Genomic DNA, 24,259 nt, shown 5'->3' with positions numbered 1-24,259 from the left:
GCGAATGCCTGAGCTGTGCCTTGCGAGAATCCAATATACGAGAGAGAAGGCTGTTCCGTGACTGCAAGGATGTACTCAATGCTGTCTGGAATGTCGTGGAAGGCAAACTGGTCAATTGAAAAATTCCAGAACTCGGGAGACCCCGGGGGACACCTCGTGGATTTCTTCGAATATTTGTTGCCGCGATTGTTGCCCAGCCAGACATCATATCCCCTTTCCACGAGCTGGAACGGCAGGCAGCGTTGTTCGTCAGTCAAACAGACCCAGACCTCACTGTTCATGAGGAGACCATGATGGAGATAGACCACTTTCTTCCTGATGCTCCCCTCTCCATGGTTCACGCGCAATCCCTCTTCGCCTTTCCGATAAGGCAAGCGGTGCAGACCGAGAAGATAGCCATCGCTGGTCTGGACGATATGCTCCTCCGCTTCGTAGCCGAAAAGGGCGCAGATATCTGCAAAGTCAGATGCGCGAGCAATAGACGCTGCAAATGTCTTCTGTCTGGCGCGTGCGAATCGACCCTGAGGGGCCGAAAAGAGATTGAAGAGGCTCTTAGACCGATTATAGCAGAAGTTGATTACCGGATCGGCTGCACAAAAGTCAGATTAGATTCCACATCCTTCTTCAAATTGTGGCAGTTTGTTTTGATTGTAGATCGTTAACTTACGAAGGCAGACCGTTATCAGATGAATGATACCCTCCAGGAAGACGAGGATAAGGGAGCCAAAGAGCGCAAGATACTCGGACCTGGTCAACGATGACATCTGTAAGCCGGCGCAGCTTCGAATAGAAGACAAGAAAAAGAATGAATCCGGCGTGTTGGACACCGGCAGGAAGGAACCGCATCATGTTCCATTCCTGGGGTGTCGGGGGGAGGCTGTCCGTCTGACAGCTAAGCACCTGGGCACCTACCAGAACAGCCTTCCAATGAAAGGCACCCGGGCCATGGTGTCTTCCGCTATGCTCTTAACGGCGCATATGGGCGAGATCTAACGGGTGTCCAGGACGTGCAGACAGATAATTCCACCGGGAAATACAGAAATTGCCTCCAGGTCCCTCGTGCGATCAGCACACGAGGCCAGACGACGACAAAAACGTCATGGCAGCGGTCTGCACATGTGATAGTTACAGTTAAAAGGGGAGTTATGTAATCCGGGGATCGCCCGGCCCGCCGTGCGCCAATCAGGCACGCATCGATTTCCCGACAGACACCAAACGCCGAGTCTGCCGCCATCTCGAAAGCTCCCGGACCAGCTCCAAGATCTGCCCCTCTCTGTACTGTACTGTATCTAGCCCATTGATCTGACTGACCGCTCATTGTTTCCAAAAATGCCTAGCTCTTGCAAGGATATCCGTGAGTCTCTCCTGGTCCCCATTCCCACTGCGGCCAACAGCCTCTGCGAGTTAGCGCGGAGATTTCCGCCGCTCGGGTTCCCTTTGCGCTCTGCCCGCCGCTCTCGCAAGAAGGTACCTCTATGCGCTTTTGATTGCTAAATCTGGTGATGTTTTAGGACAAGCGCTTGCAGAATGTCTGCAGGAGTCCGACTGCATCATGGTGCAGCGGCACACTCCCCGCGAGTGCCTTAGCACTCCCCTCGTCGACGAATTGCCCACCAAGTGCCAACAATTGCGCAAGGGTCTGAGCGAGTGCAAGTACGTCCATACGAATTTCCTCCATCCAAAGCTGAAAATACGGACAACAGAAGCTAATTCTTTGATTTGTTACCTAGGCGCGGTATGGTCGACATGCGCAAGCGCTTCCGCGGCAATCAACCCATTGCGGTCTCCAAAGATCTCGACGGGAAGCAGAAAACACCACAGCAGCTGTACGCAGGAAAGCCCGCGTTCGAGTCGGTCAAGGAGATCAGCGGCGATGAGGTGCAGATGGATCCGGAGAAGACGAGAGGTCTGTGAGGAGGAAACATGGCATATATATACATCTTGGGCTGTGTACAAGGTTTCGGGATGACCCTTTTGGAGAGAGAGCGGGGTCATTGCGCACTCTCAATGCCCGTTTAATGATTTGGAGGAATGAAGAAACGCTGCATTGAACGGAGGTTCCCTTTCGCATGGGATGGAGTTTATGTATCAATACCATAACTGGTTCGGCGTGGGGTAACGATTATCTTATCTGTATGTTACTTGGGTATAAAAGGATATGTAAAATTATCATTCTTCTCTTTACCTAGGCATCGCTGAAGATCCGACCAGCTGTTACTTGTGTACCATTAGATGTATGAGCGTCCAAGATCCATAGAGATAGTTTTGGCGATCGTCGCCTGGGTAAATCTGTGACCTAAGATTTTGGGTAGCCCTAAATGATATACAGCCATAATACACCATAAATGAAAACAGTAAAGATGTTTAAAAAGACCAGCTCATCTGACATCGAGCCTTGTCGTCCCAATTAATAACCTTTTCTAAGCATATCTATCATTCACTGCACCTTCTTAATCTTTGCCTCGGCCGCCGAGGACGGCTCGGAATAAAGCCAGACGATGACAAATGCGAGGAATCCCCCGATAACCGACCACAGACCGGCAATCCAGACCCAACCGGCGCTGATCTCCCAGCTACGAGGGAACTCGTTGTGGGCGAAGTGGCGGACGGTGACCTCATGCTTTTCCACAACATTGGTGAGGAACGGACGCTCGTAGTTGACGCGGAAGGAGAAGATTCCATGCTGGTCGGGGAGGGTAAAAGTAGTGCTGTATATAGTGCTGTTTTCCGTGCGGCGAGACAGGAGGAGCGGGAGACGATGGAAGGGCGAAAGCATGGTGAACTCGAGCTGCACGGCATCCCCGTCTGGGACTTCGAAAGGCACGAACCTGTCAAGTGCATACTCGGAGAGCTCAATGTTGAATGTCTACAAGCAGATGTCAGTCCAATAAGCGCACGGCAAAATTGCAAAGTGTAAACACATACGACGTTGTTCTTGATCCGATAGATCTTCGGATTCAAGTCTCCAACAATAGCTCCATCCTTGTCACTCAAGTAATGTTCGATCTTTCCAACCTTGAGGACCCCGGTTTCCTTGAACGCCCAAGCAGTAAGCTGCTCGGCGAACTTCCGGTTGACAGTGGTCGTCTGCTCACCATCATTCGGCCGCTGGACAGTCGCATCGAACCATTCATCTTCCAAGCTCTCCACAGAGCCCAGAACAGTAAACCGAGCCGAGTTCCTCGCTTGCATGGCAGAAATCAATGCCAGCTGCGTGCCCGTTGCGAATGGGTCCTCCACGGAACCAGACTCCTTCGGGTTGTAGCTGTAGGCGGTCTCAGGAGCTCGCAGAATGGGTGTGAGGAGAGGACTGGCGCTTCCAAGCGCCTGTGGCGCTGCTCGTGGAATTGCCAAAATACCGTCGCCAGAGAAGAAGGACTTGGTATCTGGTCTCAAGGCACCCGGCCGCTGGAGGAGGAGGACATCATGTCTCTCGGACGCGGAAAGAATGTCATAGTTGAAGTGGTCAACGACGACAGAGGACCGATCGGTGGACAGATGGATGTCCAGCTCGAGGAGGAGGGAACTAAGGGCGCTGGGCGTCGACGACCTGCCGGAGAGGGCGAGGAGGACGTTCCCCTCCTTGTTAAGGAAGTCGAGGATTAATTTCGGGGTCAACGCGGGTCCAAGACCTGTAATTAAAAGCCAATTAGGCGCATTCAGGAAAAATTATTCATGAGATGTAAGATGAATCCGCACCTTTCGACTTGGGAGGGAGGATAAGCAAGTGGTCGTAAGCTCTGGCGCCATGTTGGAACAGAGAGAGCTTCTCATTCTTTGGCGATTCGAAGAAGATATTATAACCTCTAGCTGTTGCAATTGTTAACTGAAGGTCTATACTTGCCAATTAATATAAAAAACAAGAGAAAAGATTCACCTTTTAGGTCTCCCCAGAATGTGGAATAGAGGTCCTTCTCCGACGCCTCTTCCAGTACCACCAACAGGCGATTGCCCGAACTACTTAGCGCACGCACCGCTCCCCAGAAGCCCAGAATTAAAAAAGAAAGAAACCACCGCATGCTGGATTTCTCCGCGCGGGGCAGCGGATTGCAAGAGGACAGGAGAAGGGGAAGAAAAAAAAAGGGAAGAAGTGGAACTGGTAATGGGTTGTCCGTCCGTTCAACTCAAGCTGTCTGTACTACTTGCGGAAACGGGCGACGTGTTTGGACGAGGCGCCAAGACCGAGGGCTGCTTTGAAGTTGGTGCATCGGGGGAATACCCGCAGGGAGCACCGACCTCGTCAATCCACCCTCAGTTTCTTCCCCTCTTTCTCAGCAAAGACCGTTCCTGAGCTCTTACCAGCTTTCTCTCTGTTCCTGTCCAGAATAGAGCAGAGGGTCCGAAGAGGCCATCGATCTTCCTAATTGGCACGTCCGCGGCGGCATCTCCACCCCGGAAGCACCGGAGATTTCTCGCAACCACTTTTCCCTCCCAAGGTTACGGCTCCAGTCCATCCATAACAATGTCTTCCCCACAGTTCTGGCAGACTCCCCTCCGCTACCTGCGCTGGGCGTCCCACGAGAAACCCGCGATTTTCTACTCCATCATCGTTGGGTCTATGGGTCCTGTCGCTCTTGTGACGCTGCCTCCTATCAGACGGTTCCTTGGGGATGTCGACCCGGAGCCCATCCCTATGACCTATCCCAGTAAGGAACCCCCGCGTCTTTCCCAACGCTCCGCTACTTAATCTTATCGCTGCTTTCTATATGTCATATTACTGCTCTGTGAGATACCGCGGGCTGACTTATCCAATGCAAACAGTCCCCAAGGGCCCAAGAGTGATCCCCCAGGGCTACGATGACGAATAAGCGCTTACGAAAAAGAAATATGGAAAGCTAGGGAGATATCTTAGGGCTGAGACGATTTGTCTAAAAGGGGATGTACGGGGTCAAGAGCTGATTCATGACGATGCCATCGACACACTACGACACGCACCATCTGTGGGCGGGCGCACTCATTCGCAAGTACTTATTAAACAAAGGGGCTCTTTTTTTTATGGCGCAATCTGTTTTGACTCGTTACTTCGCCGCTCCCAGCTCCGTGACTGATATATCCCGTACCGTGTTTTCGGTCCTTGATGTCTGGTTCGATCGTTACAGGTGTATTGCTGCATTCTGTACATACTTAGGCATGCATACACAGCGAAGAGAACAAATTTACTTTTTCCTTTTGTGCAAGTTACTGATTATCTAAGTCGTCTGTATCCGGCCTATACTTGTAACAGTTCCTTTGGGATCGTGATACAAGCTCAACTGTTTTCTGGCCATAATGGATCAGACATGTTATTATGAACAAGGCAAGCAATGAAACGAATTAGCTAATTACCAGTGCAATTATAGATCAATGCAGTGTCGTTTTCACATGTCCTGTACCAATAAGTTGCGAAAGCGAGCCGTCTGGAGGCTCCATACCCTCACTGGAAGTGGTGAGGCAGTTAGGTACTTGGGCCTCGAATGATTGACAGTTACGCTCAGAATCAATGGCTGAGGCCAATTCCTACAAATCTTATTACTGTGCGCGCATGATGGTAACCAATGAAGGTTACACAACGAAGCATGGTATAAGATTACGGGTGCCGCAATCAGCTATACAAGGGTACTGTCCCCTGTCTGCGGTGCCTAGATGGCATAAAACTATAGGACTGGACTAAGACCGTTTAAGATAGGGCGAGTTCACCAAAAAGACTGGAAACATGTGAATTACGAATCTGCATAGAGGCCCCGAATCTCCAATAGTGGAATACCCAAACAGACATGCATTAGCTTCCGTTGGATGTTGCATTCAAAAGGCAGAGCGGATCCATGAAAACAAAGTACTGGCTGCTCAGAAAGGGTAGCAGCACTTTATCATCAGAAGGCCTCGTCCGAAACAGGCGCCATTAGTTCCGACGTATTCGAGGGGGGAAACCGCAGAATTCCTGTGGCGGAAAAGTACACAAGACGACAAAGACGACGTTGAACAGGAGATAGTAATTGAATAATATGTAGTCGCGGAAACAGAAAAGACGAGAACCAAAGAAAAAAACACGAACGACTAAAAGAGCAGAACGCCGCGAAATGCAATTATCTACAATAGATCGTTAACCGCTTGTCTTTTATGAAACTGATTTCTGAGCTCCCGGCAGATGCAACCTAAAGCATAAGCGGGGCTGGCCAGAAAAGGAGTCGACATCACCACAAGAGCATATCCAAAAAAGCATATCAAACCAGATTAAAACTTTCTGTACACGACAACATATTGCAGACGAAAAGAGCTATCCGGGCACGTCATTAACGCAACAAAACAAAAAGCCGCCTTTTCGTTACCCATTCACGCAAAAGCTCCTGGTCAGCCGACCTCATCATAACCGGTGGAGAGACCACGGAGATCATTAAAAGCCGATGCCTAAGTAATGGATAGGCTTCAAGCTGATGTTTTCAGGCACAGGACTAACAGACTCCAGGTGAAATCAGTCAATAATGACAATGCCAATGGCATTGAAGTCAAGGAATATCCCGACTTCCCGGGCGTGGTTCCTCTTATCGCAATGGATCTGAAATTAATTCCTTCATCCAGATGGGTATTCATGAACCGGGTGGCAAGCGGGTCCAAACCGTGTTTTTTTTAAAAAATAATTGGTGTATGAGAACTCCGGACTGTTCCCTCGGTTCCTCTTCTCCAGGAGTTGTTCTGTTTCCAGGGGCAACAAACTCGGATAAATTTGTAATTAAAAGTGAACTGTATCTGTCCAGGGCAAAGAATAGAGTGCTCACATTCAACGAGGCCGGCGCGGAGCTTCTCTTTCCCTTGCGTGTTGTGGCCGGTTGCGGTCCGGGTACGCGGCCTCCGCGTACCTTGGGTCCATTCCTGTCCGCGGGTCTGGGGCTGCAGTGGTAGGATAAGCTATCCCTGATGTGACAGGTGGAGTATATTCTGGGTCATCATAACCCGTTCCGGTGTATCTCGGGGCGTTGTTACCCCGGGGCTCATAGCCATAACCAGTGGTGGGAACATATGTATACGTTGAATGCATATCAGGAGCAGACACTGGGGGTTGGCTTTGACCGGAATATGGACTCTGTGAGGAGGGATAAGCACCGGGTGTTGATCCATATGGAGATCCCGTGGGAGGGTATGATGGACCCGGATAAGGATTCTGGGCCGGTGCATAAGGAGCCGGCGGCGCATAGGGATCCATATAGGGTGGTTGAGCAGGAGCTGCAGAGTATGTAGGTGGTGATGGGCCGCCCTGCTGGCCCGGCTCCTGCATTGCAGGAGTGCCATAGGGAACTGGAGGTACATTAGGGCTCTGAGACATGTTCAGATCATGACCATAATTACCTCGCGGATGGCCCAGGTTCATCCTGCGCGACACATCCGCCTCCCAGCGAGCGGAATCGGCCTTCAGATCTGCAATCATCTCCTGCAATTATGATGACACCGTCAGCTTCCATGTATTGGCAACTACACGGGCATGTCCACTTACGGAAGTGAGATTTCGGTAAGCACGAATCAAATAGCCTTGTCGACCCTGCTTCGCGGTCAGCACATGATCAACCGGGTACCATCCTCAGGGATAGGTAGAAGAATTGGAAGCCGGACATTATGTGTTCCAGGTCTTACGAGCGCATCGTTGCCAAGGTACCGACAAATATCCGCCTGGATGACTTCGCGACTGATGCCGTCACCAGGGATAAAGTATTCATTCTGACGCTCCGGGCGCCCCTCAAAACGTCCAGTCATCTTGTCCACGGGAATAGAGGATCAACAATGAACACGGGGGATCCAACTAGCAAAAAATTATCCGGAAGTGGTAGAACGGCCCAGGTCCCGGGAGGAAGACAACGGTGGATTGATGATTTCTGCTTTGCTTGAAGAGAAGAGAAACAGAAGAACAGTTCTTAAGAGACTGCGTCCAGGGAATCCCAAGGCTGACAATCAAGGCCCATCCGAGGTTGAGACACGCATACACACAGAGAATATGCGCACGCCGGTCAAAGCTGAATCCAGGTCTGAGTTATAATATGTTTGGCACCAGGAATAACACCGGAAAAGTTTGTCCAGGGTGGTTGTCAAGAGAGCCGGACCGGGGAATCACACAGGCCTCTGCACAGCTCTGCAGCAGAGCAGGACGGGCGACACAGTCGAGAGGGTGAGGATGGAATGAAAACGAGGACAGGCAGGTGAATAAATAAGAAGAGAAAGAGAGAAGAGAGACAGAGAATGAAGGGAAGATCCGGATGATCCTGCTGGGGGCTTCCTTGCGTCTGGGACTCCTTCCCTCCCTTGAGAGCTTTTTCTTTCCTTGTCCTTCGGCTGGCAGAAAAAGGCCAGAAAGCGGTTTGGGAAGAAAAGAGGCTGGGGGAGAAGGGGAGGTGATAAGAAGAAGAGCCGGCCAGGAGGGGGGCGAGGGCTGTGGGCTGTTTGTGGCTCCCGACAACACGCGGTTGGCCGTTTGGGCTTGTTGGGCTGGGTTTTGGGCTGCCTGGCCGTGTCTGGTGCCACGACTCTGGACTATAGGCGAGTTGCAACCCCGGTCTCTGATCACCGCGCCGGCACGACCAGACAGTTGCACGATGCCAAGTCTGCCAGAAGACCAGATGGCAAAAAGGGACCGGCCGCCGCACGGACGATGGGAGAAGCTGGCGACTCCGTGGCGGATAATACAGGTAGCTCTGTCCGTCGCTCCTCTCCCTCGGTCCTGCTGCTGGGCCGACGGGGAGCTCTCAGCACTGGTGGACCCGATTGCCGGGCAAGATAGAGCAAGCAGATCTTCAAGTAGCGGTGTTCTAGCTGGCGTTGTTCCGTGCGTCGCGAGCTTTGAGCAGATCTGAAACTCTAGGGTCCAGGGACCAGATGCGGGCAAAAAAGAATACAGAAAGCTTCATCCGTCGCTTTTCTTTTTCCAGCCGAATGGCTCAGGACCCGATGCGGAGATCTTAAGATCTGCATGGGAATATGTATAAAGAGAATGCAGCAACGATCTAGACACTCTAGCACCAGGGGTTTTCATGCTGTCGACCTGTACGGAAAAATCAAAACAGGAACCGAGCCTGGGGAAAGCGGTCCGCTGGGGCGGCTGAACCGACGAGTCATCACGAGTCATCGCAGCTGCACGGAGACAAGTCTAGTCCAGGACCGGCATTGCAACGGTGGATTCATGCAGTCGACAGCAGCGGCGGGCCCTGTCCAACCATTGTGCAGCAAAAGAACGACGGTGCAAGGCTATCTGGTCTGGATGACATTACAGCACGCCAAACGGTCCACAGAGGCAGTCTCCGGGCCAGACGTTCGTCCAGTCGAAAGGCACCGCTGGAGGTGCTGCCTGTTGGGCAGTAATGCGTTCTCTTGGGCACCCACCATTCCGGCCGACGGTGCGAGAGATCAATGCGCCCGCTGACACCACCTCAGATGCAGGTTTTGCATCCTTCAAATACTCCATACCCTGGCTTCTCTCGCAGCCACTCGTCGGGGTCACCCTGGTCCTGTTGCCCCCCTTCAGTCTCGCACGGTCACTCGCCATTGCATGATGTGTCGGTTGTCAGGGTGTTGTTTATCATTGATAAGCTGGAGGCAGACCCATATGTAGGACAATAAACGTATCTCTGGATAGAATGAAAAGATCTCCTGATCGTCCCTCGAATGCCTCTGCAGTTTTCTCCACGTCTGGTCGAGTCTGCCCGCTCACGATATCCGGCTCTTCCGCCGTCTCTGAGCATTTTCTGCAGGCGGTGAAACTCCATAAAACTGCATAATTATGGCACGCTCAAATGGTATGAACACATGTGTCTGAGTCTGCTGCCCACTCCCCCATCAGCGTCTGCATCCATTTCTGATGAGAAGCGCGGTTCTTTCTCATTTGGTATTGCTACGCATGAGCGGTGTGCACCGAAGGAGAGCCCTGTTGCGTTACCGAACGGAGTACGCGCTTGATTGACCTCGGGCTTATTGTAGATACCTCCCTAGTACCTTAGGTACCTAGGTAGGTAGCTACCAGCACTGAAACATGCTCCAGGTGCCTCGAAGCATCTTGTGAGAAGATAGATGGACGGAGGAAATGATACGGAGATAACGATCGAGCAACTCACAAAATTTGGATTCAACGTTCTAAATATGGACTCAATCGACCTCAGGACTGATACCCATCATTGGAGAGATAACGGAAGGCTCTCGGTACTTTGTCTCCATTCAGCAGCTCTGTGATCTGGAACTAAGACCTAAAGGTGGATGATTATGCGAGCATACCTGATTTCCTTGTTCTTTCTACTACCGCTTCCATCCATCCAGATGACCAACTTTTCCACATTGCCATGATTCGAGACAGTATCAATCGGCCATAGGGTTACATCAGCCCCTCCCTTTTTTCTAATTTCGTCCAGTAGATCTCATGTCAGCCAAGCTTCACAGTCCTCGAACTCAGCTCAGACTTGGGAGCTGCACTCATACCTGACGGAAACACTCTGATATGCACAGATACCTTGAGGGAAGTTGAACCTCCGAGGTCAGACCTCTTGAAGGTGTATGGTTTGATTATCCAGCTAATGATGCGACTAAACAACTAACCTAGAACTGCAATGTTAGTGTCGATCTCTTCTATCCTTCCTATTTCTGAACAGCGCGTGGGGGAGGTGTACAAGTTTGGATATCCTCCAGAGTTGGCTTCTCTGCCTTACAGGTTTACGCAATGAATTGCTTTCGTCTGCGGCATCGGCTCTCAACAGTCTCAAACACCTGCCGGATGAGGGAGGACCGCTGCCGGTTGGTGATGGTACATTGTTCTGTCAGAACTCTAGCTATATTCCGCAAGCGGTCGCACCAGTTGGGCAGTATCGATTATGCTGCCTAATCGGGTAATGCTCTTGTTGCGGTTCATCTCCCTCTGGATGACACTAAGGTGATATCTATAATGATCAAGGCAAGAACTTGGAATAGAACATGGCAGCTAACCGAGCTTTTTATAAATTCCACTGACCCGCCCACATTGGTGAATGGAAGCAAGCGTGCTTTCGCAAATGTTGCAATATAGGTCTCTAGGATCTAGTACAGACGCACCTCTCTTGGTTATCTAGGTACATAGCAGATTGTACAATATCCAGATGCTAGCATTTGTCCATGCCGTCGTTGGTTTGTAGTCGTGGATAGGCACTTAGTACCAAGGCTTACAGTCATTAGAATGGCCAGACGCCTGTGAAGCTTGTCCACGGTATATCATGTTTCTAACACTGCTCTGACCATCGAGTAAATCACTGATCACATGAACAGAATCACTGTTGTCTTCTGAGCAGTTATTGACATAAGTGAGACTAGAGATTCGGATCTTGGAAACTTGGTAATATTTCGTGCTTAATCCACTGGAATTTATTACGGAAAGGATCTTTTTTGCACGTTTTTTTGAAAAAGCACTCATATTTGTGATAATAAGGATATCAATTCTATATGTTGTCGTAGATCGCAGTTCTCAGTTCCTTGGATACAGTACTCCTCATCCATGGATAGGCGCCGAGCCTAAAGACGACGCGGAACCTGTATTCCACTTTACGCGTCAAAATTGACGACGTCCTAGTTCTGCTACAACAGCCATGGAAGGCAATTCACCCACCTAGGGTAACTGAACAGCTCCTCCAATTCCATGTCAAGTGCAGTTACTCTCTCTCCTGCTGTGCCACTCGATCGATCTACCATGGTTGTAACGCTGTGCAGCGCCAGAAATGTCGCGTTCCTCTTCCTCCTCCCCGCAGCCTTTCGTCCCATCCTCGTTGCCCGACGACGATGATTCCACGAAACGGAGATCCCACTTCACCTACCGCCACCTGCAGCTCCTTCGCCAGAACTCAACCTCGACCCCCCTCCGTGTGATCGCCCACATCGATCTCGATGCCTTCTACGCGCAGTGCGAGATGGTGCGTCTGGGGACGCCGCGCACGACCCCGCTCGCGGTGCAGCAGTGGGACTCGCTCATCGCGATCAATTACGCCGCGCGTCCGTTCGGCGTGAGCAGGATGATATCCGCGGCCGAGGCGAAGAAGCGCTGTCCCGAGTTAATAACGCAGCATGTGGCGACGTTCAGGGAAGGGGAAGGTGGCAAGTGGGCGTACCGGGATGATGCGGCGACGAGTATCAAGACGGACAAGGTGTCACTGGACCCTTATCGGGCCGAATCTAGGAAGATCCTGGGCGTGATAAAGGAGGAGCTGGCGAGATGGAAGGAAAGCGTGGCGGACGTTGAACGGGCCTCGCAGGCTCAGGTGCAACCCGCCAAGCTGGAGAGGGCGAGCATTGATGAGGTCTTTATCGATCTGTCTTCTTTGGTGTTTGGGGTCTTACTTCAGCGCTATCCTGAACTACAAAGGGATCCTAGTGGTGACGACAGGATAGCTGCACTTCCGCTTCCTCCGACCACAGCACTAGAATGGACGGCAGAAGATGGACTGGTAGATTTAGATGAAAACGAGACAGAGGAAGATGACCCGGATTGGGACGACTTTGCCATGTCAATAGGTTCAGAGATTATACGATCTATTCGCAAGGCTGTCTGGGAGGAGTTGAGCTATACCTGCTCTGCAGGCATTGCAAGGAACAAGATGATGGCGAAATTGGGGAGCGCCTGCAACAAGCCAAATAAGCAGACCATTGTACGAAATCGTGCAGTACAGCAGTTTCTCGGTGGATTCAAGTTCACCAAGATCAGGATGCTTGGAGGCAAACTAGGTGATCAAGTTACAGCCTTGTTTGGAACAGAACAAGTGAGTGAACTTTTGAAGGTGCCCATTGAACAGCTGAAAGCAAAATTGGATGACGATACTGCCACCTGGCTCTACGGGATTATTCGCGGAGAGGATACTAGTGAGGTCAATCCCAGGACACAGATCAAATCCATGCTCTCAGCAAAGTCTTTCCGGCCCAGTATCAACTCCGCAGAACAAGCGGAAAAGTGGCTGCGAATCTTTGCAGCCGACATCTATGGACGCCTAGTTCAGGACGGCGTGCTTGAAAATAGGCGTCGTCCAAGAACGATTACTCTGCATCACAGATATGGTGAACAGGTACGATCTCGTCAGATACCTATCCCTGGAGGAAAGCCCATTGATGAGATGCTTCTCTTTGAGCTTGCCAAAACCCTCCTCGGGCAAGTCATCGCTGATGGACGAGTATGGCCTTGCGCAAACTTGTCGCTCAGCGTAGGTGGATTTGAAGACGGTGTCACGAATAATCGAGCAATCGACGGTTTCCTCATTCGAGGAGAAGAAGCTAGATTTATGAATACTCCAGTCAGGGGTCCTGATATCTCCAATAATCTGGAGGACAGAAAAAGAGGAGAGAAAAGGAGGAAAGTCGAGGGTATAGAGCGTTTCTTCACGAAGTCAACTAATCCGGATATAGAGTCTGGCATGAATGCAATGTCAGCTAGCCAGCAGGGTCTGGATGATTTGAAACCAGAAGAGCTTGCTAGGTTATCAAATGAAGATGGGGACGACAAGGTACTTGGAGAACAGGCCATTCCAGATTGTCTGCTGGATCCAGATATCACTTGGACTTGCAATCGATGTGGGAAGACCTTTTCCGAGTTCGAGAAAACAGAACATGAAGACTGGCACTTTGCCAAAGACCTCGAGAGCCAAGAGAGGCAAGCGGCCAGGGCTCCCCAGAGCATACAAAGCTTTGCATCACGTTCTTTGAACACTTCAGGGAAGCAGAAACCTAGTGGTGGGCGGGGTCGTGGTAGACCAGAGAAGGGGCAGACGCGGCTTACCTTTGGATGAGACGATTTATGCTATTGACCAGGTTATCCTTCTCACTAATTTCTTCATTTCCAACACGTTCAACGGAAACCCAAGACGTTTTGGGCTCGTTTAAGGACGGATAGTATGTGGGTATTCAAGGGCGGCGCATATAGGAATGGATGTACCTGTAAGTGGGAATGGTTATGTACTACAATATTCACTTCCTCTGGACAGTTGCAGGTGACTGTAGAAGGTCAATTGGAGACGTCAAGAAAGTATTAACTCACCGACAGCCATCCGTCTATTAGCGAAGGGTCCCTCGAGATCCATAAGCAGCTACTCAGCGATACTGCACTTTGTAGAATTGGAGCCTGCGGAATTTCTCCAAAATTATAGTAGGTGCTATATTAGTATCGTCAGCTCAATTTGACATGAAGAGGAAGGAGTACCTATGGACGAGTACTCAGCTGGATTGACTGTAGCTGTGTCACGCAGGAAATAAGAGATATAATATACTTGCTCACAGCAAGGCCAAGGAATTGTACTGTTATGTCGGACAACGAAGGCATCTTGCAAGCTGGGGTTGAACATGTGGACGCAGATTGGGCATTGTGTCCTGCGGCGTGACATCAGTGGGTACGGCCAGCGAGGATGATGTTGCCTGCCACTCGTGCGTTGTTCCACGTTGTAAGGTCAGAGCCTTCACTTCCCACTTTCTTCGTCGCTGTTTTCTATGCTTTATCCCATTCTTTTCTTTCACCTTGATTTTCACGTTTCTTTCTTGGTCGAAGTCTCCATTGTTTCTGTATTTCGTTCTTCTATTCTTCATGATCTATGTTGGCCTCCTACATAGGTCAATTGGCTCCCCACCAATACGGCTGTTCTGCAGGCATTTCGGAATAGACTGACTTCTACCTGTTTATCATTGAGACTTTGCGGAAAGTCGCCTCTTTGATAGCCTTTCTTCAACCTTTCGATACAGCCCATCCTGATTCCGCTCCATTTTCCCGCCCCATTCACCGGAGTCGTTGCCATGTCCCGTCGGACTTCCCCCCGTGGCTGGTGTGAAGAAGACATATACGAACATGATCGATACTCCAATAATGGCACGCATGATTTTGCCATTGAGGATGACGTCGATCGTCGTCGCCGCACTTCCCATCCACCAGTTCGAGAGCTCGATCGCCCCCGCACCAGAGACCGCTATGTCTCAGATTTTATACAAGAAAGCTATGAGGGAGGTGGGAACCCTAGCCCCATGGTTCTGAAAAGGCGCGATCGGGAGGAATCTGAATTTCTACCGCGGGAGAGACTCAGAGAAATGGACCGGGAAAGAGATGATGTTTCACTCCGCGGTGGATCGGAACGAGGAAGACGATCACCTGGAGAGTTTGAAAGGGACGAAAGAAAGAAAACACGAAGACCTGTTGACCGCAATGTTGAGAGGGATGAAGTCTTTGTACGACGCAGAGATCGATCGTTGCCGGACCATGAACGTGATGACCGTTCTGTGAAACAGGACAGAGGAGATAGAAGTTCACCTTCGGAGCTCCAGCAAGATGAGATGACTGTCCGCCGTACTGACAGAAAGGGTTCACGAGATTATGAGCGAGGGAGAGATAACTTCCGCCGCGCAACTCCTCCTCGCCTTCGTTCGAATTCCCGGCGTCGATCGGAGTCGAGGTCCAGAGATGAAATCGCCATTCGAAAAGATGAACGCAATGGAGGCAATAAGAAAGGTGATACAGTGGATGATGAGATCATTTTACGGAAACAAGAGCCAAGGTCACCGTCCTCTGAGAGACTTGCTCTAGATCCTCATATTCGAGCGACTCCAACACATCCGGACATGATTACATACCATCGGCATATCGACTACGGTAGACATACCCTTGTTTAGGCAGATGCAAAAATGTACTAGACAGCTTACACATCGACAGGGTTTGATATGGGACGTTCATCTCATGCACCCAGTCCGGGAATTCGTTCACCAAGAGATAGCGTTGACGAACTCGAAATCCATCAACGGTAGGATTGCTGATATTTCTCTTACGTTGGTCGTTTTCGAAGCTTATCGGTTTGTAGTGGTGAAAGGAATGGTCGATCCTACCGTGACGATATCATTGTCGACCGTCGTGAGAAGGATAAATTAGCACCTGCGCTCCGCCGCTGTTCTCCGGGTCCTTGCAGCCGGGAGAGGGATGAAGTTGTTGCCATCTTCCACATTAGACCTAGGTTCCGTGAACGTGAAAGGGACCTTGTCATTCGAGAGCCGGATAGTGGCGGTCGTCGTCGCAATATAATAGATCACCGTGATGAGCGCGACATTCGCAAGGAATCGGATTACTATAGTTGTCGAAACTCAGACCGTGGCTATATTGGCGACGCATACAATGGAGCCACGAAAGATTGGACAATTGTCGACGTTCCCCCCGGGACAAATCGAGTTACTTTCGACTGTATTGGTGGCCCCAGCCAGGAAATCTGTTGGCAACGACATAACGGTGTGCGTAGGTCCAGTTTTGTCACAGAGGGTGATGACTCGTCCTCGTCTGACAATGGAAACAATCGGGAGATTGGCCGTGTTGGACGTCGATATATTGGGGTCAAAGATAGGCGTGACAAACTCTGGACCGAGATTACAAAGGATCTCGTCGTGAGAGAGGCCATTGAAAGGGCGGGTTATGAGTATGAAGAGACAGAGTACTTCTACTACATCTTTGAATACCTTCGATATGTATGTTCTGTCCCCTTTACTCTGGCTATGGTCCGTTTTAGGCTTTTGTGCAAACAATGCCTGCAGCCCGCCATTTTTGATGCAAATCTAACAGTAATTCTCAGGAGGACGTCGCTGCACTAGTTGAGCTTTCAGAAAAAATTCGATCTGCTCGTCGTGAACGAATCCATGAAATACACCGCGAGCGCGTTACCTCCTTACCTGCTCTCCCTCCTGTCCCAATCCTTCCCCCCGCGCCGAGACCACCCACGCGCCTGGTGGAGAGAGCACCAACGCCGCGATCTTGGGATGATGAGAGGATTCGTGAACATGAGTTTCTCCTCGAGGATAGACGAAGACCGCCTTTACGTGGATTCTGGTAAAGTGGGACTGGGGGATTCTCGTTCCTTTCCATCCCGTCAATAGCCTTGTTTGATAATGACTTTTCAACACCAATTTGTGAACACCAGCATCCTTTGCTCCCAGCTTGCTTAGGTCGTGTACAATACAACATGGAAAACAGGCGGTATCAGATTCGGCGCCGTTAAGTTAGAAGCTGCAGTCGTGACGACATTTTTCTCTTTTACGCTTGGAAGAGTTATGTCTTTATTACTACGCTACGGAGATTGTCATTAATGATAATGCGGCATACGAGTTACCATGACGAATAAATCACGAGGTTATCAATCAACAACGGACGCGACAATGAATGTACAGTACGTTAGGCGCTTAATGGTCATTTTCATTTAATAGATGCAACAAGAAACCAATTCTTCGCTTCTTAGGAACTGATCGAAGCAGTTTATTGAAAGGGAGACATTATTATTATTATTACTTCAATAAATCGTCACATCATCATCTATCTCATCACAGTGAAGGAAAAGAAAGGATGCGTAGGGAAAAGAGAAAGGAAAAAAGTTGCCACCAATTAATTACAGGAGAGTCTGTCTTATCTCGACCCGCAGACCGCTGAGATCATAAATCAAATTGGCAGTTATTATTCATAACTTTGATGACCTTGGCAGCAAAGACTAATTGGTAGATAGGAGAAAGGCAAAACAAGAAATGAAATAATGACAGAAAGGAAACTCCATCAACGGTCATAGATTGTACATACATACAGATGTAGCTTGCACACTACCTTAGGTACATACCTACAATAATAAACTACTAACTACGCTAGATACGTAGTAGTAATTTTTCTCGAAATCAGCCAGGATGATCTGGGATCTGGAGCATAAAATTTAAATTATTGTACCGCACTCTTATCCGGGTAAGAGATCAACGAAATGACATAATTGACATATATGATCCAGGGTCCACGGGCCCAGGGAGACCCGTAACCGAGGATGAACCTTGGAAGGGGATCAGGTCAGGAACAGGGCATTTTCGATTAGGTGAGTCGGAGAATGAAACCGTGTGGGGACCGAGATTGAAACTTTAATAATGAAGGGTTGGGTTTTGCGGGTCGGTCCCGGAAAGGCGCGCGCCGTGGGTTGAGGAAATTTTGATTTTGTTTGGTTTCAGGGGGTTTTCGAATTCGGGGGAAACTTCCACGGTTCAGCGTTCGATCGAGGGGTATTCCCCGCCCAGTTCCTGGTTCTGCCTGTTTTTTTAAGGTCTGTGAGGTCTGAAGCGGTGAGAGGTATGTGGGATGCTTCACCTCTCTTTCGTTCTTTCGTTTTGCATAAAGATGAGTACCGGGTATTTGTTAATATAATATCACTTGCATAGCGCTACATTAGGTACCTAGTTAGGTACCTAGCCTATGTATCTTAGGGGAGAGGCTCTCGACTCATATTTTAACCAGAGTCAAATTTCGCCTTTTTCTTGGCAGATACCCTCCAGGCTGCAGACCCTGAAACGAAGCGAGATTGGAAAAAGCACATGCCCATCTGATTTTTGAATTCGGGATCGGATTGGAAGCCTGTGTGACGTCTTCTGCCCCGGCATCCGATCTATTGGGAACCGGCGTGGCTTGCTGCCCGCGGCGGTGCCGGACTACTTCCGCGCCGGCTCGACAGTTCACTCGCAACAAAAAACTCAATCGGAAATCTTGCGGGACGTAAAAAAAAAAAAAAAAAAAAAAAAACTACAAAAAGGCGCCTGGCTGCTGTGTTGATCACAGGTAGTCACTGTTAGTAGTATGCTGATCGACCGCGATTTCGATTGCCACGACAGTGTTTCCGAAAGCCCGGCCCGGGCGCCTTGCTCGGCCTCCCGCGTGAGTTACTGAGATTCTGAGTTAAGGCCTAAGTTTTAAATCCCTCCCGATGGTCCCGTCTGGTTGGTTCGCAGTCTGCGACCGACTGGATGATTATCAGAAGTTTAGGACTTTCTGGGAAAGAAAAAAGATTTTCATTTAGCGGGATATCGGACGCCACAAACTTCAGATCTATCGAGCAAATCGTGGGACCAGAAACCGAGTATCCTGTACAATGACATCCTCAGCGCTCCGTCAGTTGGGCTCTTAGGCTTTAGCAGTAGGATTTCGCCCCCGCCTATCATGTATGTTGCTGTCCTCGTCCCTGAGGCAACGGAGAGCGGTGAGATGTCGGATCTACCTACGCATTGATGATGGCATCAAACCAAAGCAGTTTCTTTGGCAGGACATCGGAAAAGGCATCCTGACGTGCCAGATCCTAACATCGTTGTTGGTCCACTATCTAGGGGTCGGAAAGACAACTGGCAGAGAACCATGGCTTTTGCCCTGCGCTTCCAATCGATCGTGCTAGGCTTTTAGCGACAACGAACGATGCTAGCCAATGCACGGAAGCAACCGCCACTCTTCCAAGTGGGTAAGGAGCTCGGACTCAGCCACACTGCAGCAAAGCCACGGAGGGTAAAAGGGAGTTGTTGACAACAGCAGTGACGGATCACATTTCATGAGGCTTGACAGATTCTCGCTACCCTTAAGAACAGTGCATCCCTTGCTTCAGACATCTGCAGAGAAGATTTCTCGGGAGGTTCTAAGCCCATAGCCTCCATTGGCCCGAACCATGGAGTAGCGATCGTGTTGGGGGCCCTTGTTAAGGGTTCAATGCCACCCCCGCACACAATGGCGTGCGTCGTTATCATGAACAAGCCTCCCGCAGAGATGGCATATGCATGAGACGGACAAATAGGGGAAAAAGTGAGGAGGCGTAGCCCCTCGGTAGACAAACATGTTTCCTTCATTCTGCCGTCTTGTGGTGGCAAATTCTGCCGTCCTCAGACTCAGGAGTCATGTCTGGCCCGAGAATTTCCAGTATTGTGTTACTTGGAGACGGGCAATTTCGGACTCTGTTCCAGGCTTGTCCTATTATTGCGGGATGCGGAGAATTTTTACACGGTATTGCAAGCCCGTTGAGATGAATAATCAAGGGCCGCAGTTCTACCGCACCAGAATTCTGTCTTGAACCTTGGGATGCGAGTCATCTGAAACTAGCATCAAAGCAACGATGACAGGCATGATCACGAAGTAGTCACCTTTAACGACATATGACATCCGCAACGATTAGCCGTGGGGACGGGAAGAAAAGTCCCGGCTCTTCTCTAGCCGAAAACCGTCATGTCGATAATCCATATCTTGTTGACGGTCTTCAAACCTGGAGATAGCCAGGCAGAAAAGTGTGGTACTGCGTTGGAACTTGAAGCTTGCCCTGTGGCTCTAGCGCCGGTAGCGCCGAGTTACGTATGCCCTATCATTCCGGCAACCGATCCCTTCCCTGCACGGGTATTAACGTCGCCAAGTTAGAATGGTCGCTACCACCTTCCAAGGGACACTCTATTCCATATTCTCGCCAGCAGAGACTGACGTTGGAAGAAAAGATCGTGCATGTCCTCATGTTGGGCCATATATTGCGACATCGAACCGGACACTGGATGCCCAGAGATAGTGGTTGTTTCATCGTTTGAGCAATAGTAGTGCGGCGATCAGTCCAGAAGCTATCTGCGTATCGTTGGGTCTCGGCCTTCCCGTGATGTGGTGGGTCGCAGACTGAATCTGAGTTCTCTCTGCAGAATGCACTGTTCACCGCCGAATTTCGATTGCTCGTCACTCCACATCGTCCGTGGTTGGACTTTAAAGAGACGTTAGGGCATCTGAAACGGTGAGCGCATAGCAGTATAGCCTTCTGTATAGAGAGTAATATCGGACTGCAAAGATGTAAACACCACATTGCAGCGGGATCGACCGAGAACAAAACTAGTCACAAGGACCATCTTACCGGGACTAGTAACAGTTGTGCTTGGTAATGCGTGTGCACTAGCTCAAGCTATGTGACTGTCGCGGAGAACTCAGGAAGGGGAGTCATGTCGCCGTTCCGCAAGGGCAGCGTTCGAGTCCAGGAGGAGTGTCACGGTCGTATCCGTCCAGTTCTGATCGGTCTGAGAGTGCTGAGAGGGTACGGAGGGTTGATGTTTTATACGTGAAGAGATCCATCGTTAGTATAGGACATCCGGACGTGGCGGTACATATCGAGCAAAGGCCAGGCGCTGTGACGAGGTCACTTAGGCCATGTGTCGCAGGCCCACGGGGTTCCGTCAGACTCGCTAAGCGGCCTAAGGAACCCACCGGCTGCGCCTGTAACAGCGAAACGCCGTAGTTTACAGGCGACTTACCGGCCATCCCGCCGCCAGCCTGATTCTCGCGATTCACTGAACCTTGGGAGGCGTGCTTGATCCACGGCCCTCTCTGTCCTTTTAGTAAAGCTCCAGCCACAATCATATACTCCTCCCTCCCGTCCTTTCTCTCTGCCTTTTCTTCTCGTTTCCCCGCCATTGTCTTCTCGGCTGCTGCTGTGGTCAATCCTCTCGCTGCGTACGTCATCCGGGTCTGCTCTGTAAGGCCACGATGCTTTCGGTATTTTGACGCTGGGCTGGGATCTGTGGAGGTCAATGCCTTATCCTGCCTTCACCAGCAGGTGAAGGAAGGCTGGTGACTCTGGTAGTGAGAAGAATCACAGGTGTGTCTCTGTCATTGCGCTTGGCTATGTGGATGCTGACCGTGAACCGAAGGCCACCGGCCAGGCAGTGTCTTCTTGCGTACATTTGACAACTGGACGGTGCTGCAACACGCATAATATCGCATCGTCAGGCTGACGGGCTCTTTGCTTGCAAAACTGTCGCACGCTTTTGCCCTCCCAAGTTGATCTCATTCCTGATATCACACGACTCTTGCTTGCCACTGCTTCTCGACATACCAAATCCACAAGGGATCTCCGGGATAGCACGCTTCAACGCTGTTGCCCACTGTCGAGTCCTTTATCAAGGCATTCCTGCGAAAATACGTTGAACGCCTTGGGCGACGCTGGCTTCTATCAAACGTAGTTCGACAGAACGCATATCGAACCAGCCGTCAACCATGATTTTCATACTGCTCTTCTTCCTCGCCCCGTTCCTGGCTCTGATCGAGGGCCCCACTCCGGCTGCAGCTTTAGACATTGCCTACTGTTCTTCGCAGAACACAGGCTCTTCGTTCAAGCCGGGTACGTTGTGAGGCATGCTGGTGTGTTGTTAACTGCTTGCTGACGCGATATAACTAGATGTCAGCACTTATCAGTCGAACGGACTTTGTCATGACACATGCAATGCCGACTACGCCTTTGCAGTTTTGCAAGGCAATTCATGCTGGTGCTCGAACTACGCTCCAGGTTCAACCACCGACGTCTCGAATTGTGGGGATGGATGTCCAGGTTATCCCTCTGACAACTGCGGAAGCGTTTCGAAAAACCTGTTTGCGTACATTGAGATGACAAACCACGCGCCTTCCGGCACGGTTGGCAGCACTGCAACCCAGACGGTTAGTAACACCCTATCTTGCTTTGAGTACCTGCGCATCTCGTCTCTCTTCCTGTTATTTCGACTTTTCCTTTTGTATACCCCATGGTATGGCAGGCTATTTTCACCTCTGCGGATCCCCTCTTCTGTGAACCCGGTCTTAACAACCCAACCCCACAGGAGAGTTCTACTCGCAGTTTTGTGCCTGAGATACACACTGTGACTGTAACGGCTCCGGCTTCAGAGCCAAGTTCGACTTTGTTTTCTGATTCTACTTCTGCTTCTGCTGCTTCTACTTTAGTTGCTTCAGTTACTTCAGTACGGATACCCGTCATTGGTGTACTAGGGTTCGCTAACCCTTCCTATAGACGACGTCCTCTTCTGTCGGTACTACTCTTACAACTGCACCGACGAAACCAACCCTTTCCGTCCAGACTGTGGCCGGCCAGCCAGTCACTATCACGGTCCAAAATCCCGGTGCCACTGGCAGCTCAGCTGCTCCGCCTACCAGTCATCACGGATCCTCTTTGAGTGGTGGAGCTATTGCCGGCATTGTTATCGGCTCACTTGCTGGTGCTGGCATTCTCCTGGGGCTCCTTTTCTGGTTCTGTTTCGCGCGGGGTCGATACGCAAATTCCGACAACCCTGACTCTCAGAATAATACCTTGCTGGACGGACGGCGACAGAGCAAGGGCTCCCAAATGAGTCTGATGAGGAATCTTTACGATCACGGCAATAGTCCAGTTGGACGTGGCTCAGGCTCTCCGATTGACCACCCTGTTCCTGCGTTCACTGATAATCGCATGAAGAAGGATGCAGTGCTCTACCCCAATGGTAACCACCATAGTACTATTTCACTTCAAGACAACCAAGACTACTCCCGACCTATTCTGCGGGTAAGTGTCTCACCTTTGGATTTTCAAAATAATTGATCTGCATGCTGATCTCTGATCCAGCTTACCAACCCTGACCCCTGACTAAGGGCAAAAACCTCAAGTTCACCTCCTTCCGGACACAAGGAACTTTCCTTTCTCATCGCACGGCACGGCGAATACTATTGTGATACCCATTTTCTCTTTCGAATAGAAAGAATCTTTGTTTCCTTTTCATCTGCATCTTAAACATGATTACCAGGTCAAATTTCTTACCTCTCTTGAGCGTAAAACCACGCGTTTACTTGGGGGCAGATCTGAGTGAATTGGCGTCTGGTAGTCTCATTGTATCGAGTGGAGCTGCTATTTCGACATGAATCTCATGACCTCATTCGTCACGTTTCCATCATGGCAATATTGGCGAATTGGGCCCCCTTTGTCGTGGCTTTGTTTCTGTTGTTTCGTCCTTCTCGTGTAAATTGAATTGCATACTACCAGGCATGGTGAACGTCTGCGTAATGAGGATATACCTGGGCGGATTTTCTGTGAATTCTTCTGCTGCTTATCCTCGTCTCTTTTCTTCGAGAACATAGCGTTTGACAGGAGCTGTGGGCTTGGTGACCTTTATGAGACTATGAATGATGGCGCAGCTGAGGTGGCACTCGTTTGCAAATGGGATGATATCAGCGTGGCGTTTCGAGTACATAACATACATACGAATGGCATGATCTTGTTAGTTTTCCATCCTTCCTACGTCGCAGAAGTTCTCCACGACCAATAGATTATTTTCCATGCTTGCCTGCCTTGCATACCTGCCCGAGGATTCGTTCAATCATCCCTTGAAGGATCTGACAATTCACGCGTATTAGATCCCTTCCCAGCTTTCCAGACGTGTGGTGCGCCGGGATCTTTCGTACGCGGAGTAATCCTGACGCGCGCATCAATTGGACGGGATGGCGGCCTTGTGTAACAGGCAGTTGGTCATAGCTTGGTCGCGTCACGCTATGCGCCATCCATCATCCGTCGACGGCGATTCTCTCTACGAGCGATTGCATGGTAGGTGGCTTATACCTTTTCATCTTCTGGAATAATTTGTCCCTTGAAACTGCTGGTGAGGCTGGAAATCGGGACTAGTAATTATCGATGGAGACTGGCGGTGAGTTTTTATGTCGATTGAGGTTTACTCCATAAAGGTATTTGATTTTCCTTTT

General features: G+C 50.2%; 11 protein-coding genes across 11 annotated transcripts in view; 6 read left to right on the top strand and 5 right to left on the bottom strand.

Moving 5' to 3' along the window:
- Positions 1-947, bottom strand: part of VTN00DRAFT_1185 (uncharacterized protein) — a gene marked incomplete at both ends in the record, with an annotated part of 2,406 nt that extends 1,459 nt beyond the window's left edge. Inside the window, 3 exons of the mRNA XM_069427264.1 lie at positions 9-589; positions 668-780; positions 913-947. Of these exons, the coding sequence (XP_069291887.1) occupies positions 9-589; positions 668-780; positions 913-947 (729 nt within the window). The remainder of the gene's footprint in view (positions 1-8; positions 590-667; positions 781-912) is intronic.
- A 382-nt stretch (positions 948-1,329) lies between these two features.
- Positions 1,330-1,914, top strand: VTN00DRAFT_1184 (uncharacterized protein; the record flags this gene model as incomplete). The annotated part of the gene is made up of 3 exons (XM_069427263.1): positions 1,330-1,354; positions 1,512-1,653; positions 1,731-1,914. 3 exons carry the CDS (start codon positions 1,330-1,332, stop codon positions 1,912-1,914), a joined length of 351 nt encoding a protein of 116 aa, XP_069291886.1.
- A 523-nt stretch (positions 1,915-2,437) lies between these two features.
- On the bottom strand, positions 2,438-4,019 carry VTN00DRAFT_1183 (uncharacterized protein; the record flags this gene model as incomplete). The annotated part of the gene is made up of 4 exons (XM_069427262.1): positions 2,438-2,866; positions 2,926-3,632; positions 3,700-3,810; positions 3,878-4,019. The coding sequence occupies 4 exons, from the start codon at positions 4,017-4,019 to the stop codon at positions 2,438-2,440; spliced, it is 1,389 nt and encodes a 462-aa protein (XP_069291885.1).
- A 443-nt stretch (positions 4,020-4,462) lies between these two features.
- Positions 4,463-4,808, top strand: VTN00DRAFT_1182 (uncharacterized protein; the record flags this gene model as incomplete). The annotated part of the gene is made up of 2 exons (XM_069427261.1): positions 4,463-4,646; positions 4,762-4,808. The coding sequence occupies 2 exons, from the start codon at positions 4,463-4,465 to the stop codon at positions 4,806-4,808; spliced, it is 231 nt and encodes a 76-aa protein (XP_069291884.1).
- Positions 4,809-4,908: 100 nt separating this feature from the next.
- Positions 4,909-6,607, top strand: VTN00DRAFT_1181 (uncharacterized protein; the record flags this gene model as incomplete). The annotated part of the gene is made up of 3 exons (XM_069427260.1): positions 4,909-5,099; positions 6,125-6,349; positions 6,421-6,607. 3 exons carry the CDS (start codon positions 4,909-4,911, stop codon positions 6,605-6,607), a joined length of 603 nt encoding a protein of 200 aa, XP_069291883.1.
- Positions 6,608-6,754: 147 nt separating this feature from the next.
- VTN00DRAFT_1180 (uncharacterized protein) lies at positions 6,755-7,722 on the bottom strand (the record flags this gene model as incomplete). Its single annotated transcript, XM_069427259.1, has 3 exons — positions 6,755-7,402; positions 7,466-7,510; positions 7,582-7,722. 3 exons carry the CDS (start codon positions 7,720-7,722, stop codon positions 6,755-6,757), a joined length of 834 nt encoding a protein of 277 aa, XP_069291882.1.
- Positions 7,723-7,768: 46 nt separating this feature from the next.
- On the bottom strand, positions 7,769-9,502 carry VTN00DRAFT_1179 (uncharacterized protein; the record flags this gene model as incomplete). The annotated part of the gene is made up of 3 exons (XM_069427257.1): positions 7,769-7,991; positions 8,067-8,817; positions 9,340-9,502. The coding sequence occupies 3 exons, from the start codon at positions 9,500-9,502 to the stop codon at positions 7,769-7,771; spliced, it is 1,137 nt and encodes a 378-aa protein (XP_069291881.1).
- Positions 9,503-11,687: 2,185 nt separating this feature from the next.
- VTN00DRAFT_1178 (uncharacterized protein) lies at positions 11,688-13,739 on the top strand (the record flags this gene model as incomplete). Its single annotated transcript, XM_069427256.1, has 1 exon — positions 11,688-13,739. One exon carries the CDS (start codon positions 11,688-11,690, stop codon positions 13,737-13,739), a length of 2,052 nt encoding a protein of 683 aa, XP_069291880.1.
- A 994-nt stretch (positions 13,740-14,733) lies between these two features.
- VTN00DRAFT_1177 (uncharacterized protein) lies at positions 14,734-16,799 on the top strand (the record flags this gene model as incomplete). Its single annotated transcript, XM_069427255.1, has 4 exons — positions 14,734-15,580; positions 15,641-15,728; positions 15,786-16,437; positions 16,542-16,799. 4 exons carry the CDS (start codon positions 14,734-14,736, stop codon positions 16,797-16,799), a joined length of 1,845 nt encoding a protein of 614 aa, XP_069291879.1.
- Positions 16,800-21,760: 4,961 nt separating this feature from the next.
- VTN00DRAFT_1176 (uncharacterized protein) lies at positions 21,761-23,153 on the top strand (the record flags this gene model as incomplete). Its single annotated transcript, XM_069427254.1, has 4 exons — positions 21,761-21,884; positions 21,942-22,198; positions 22,545-23,072; positions 23,133-23,153. The coding sequence occupies 4 exons, from the start codon at positions 21,761-21,763 to the stop codon at positions 23,151-23,153; spliced, it is 930 nt and encodes a 309-aa protein (XP_069291878.1).
- A 55-nt stretch (positions 23,154-23,208) lies between these two features.
- Positions 23,209-23,639, bottom strand: VTN00DRAFT_1175 (uncharacterized protein; the record flags this gene model as incomplete). Its single annotated transcript, XM_069427253.1, has 2 exons — positions 23,209-23,328; positions 23,436-23,639. The coding sequence occupies 2 exons, from the start codon at positions 23,637-23,639 to the stop codon at positions 23,209-23,211; spliced, it is 324 nt and encodes a 107-aa protein (XP_069291877.1).
- Between the last annotated feature and the right edge of the window lie 620 nt (positions 23,640-24,259).

Source organism: Thermoascus crustaceus (assembly GCF_041956765.1).
Source record: "Thermoascus crustaceus strain CBS 181.67 unplaced genomic scaffold VTN00scaffold_1, whole genome shotgun sequence".
Classification (NCBI taxonomy): Eukaryota; Fungi; Ascomycota; class Eurotiomycetes; order Eurotiales; family Thermoascaceae; genus Thermoascus; species Thermoascus crustaceus.
The sequence above is the reverse complement of the archived record's forward strand: the minus strand, read 5'-3'. Positions and strand labels throughout refer to the sequence as shown.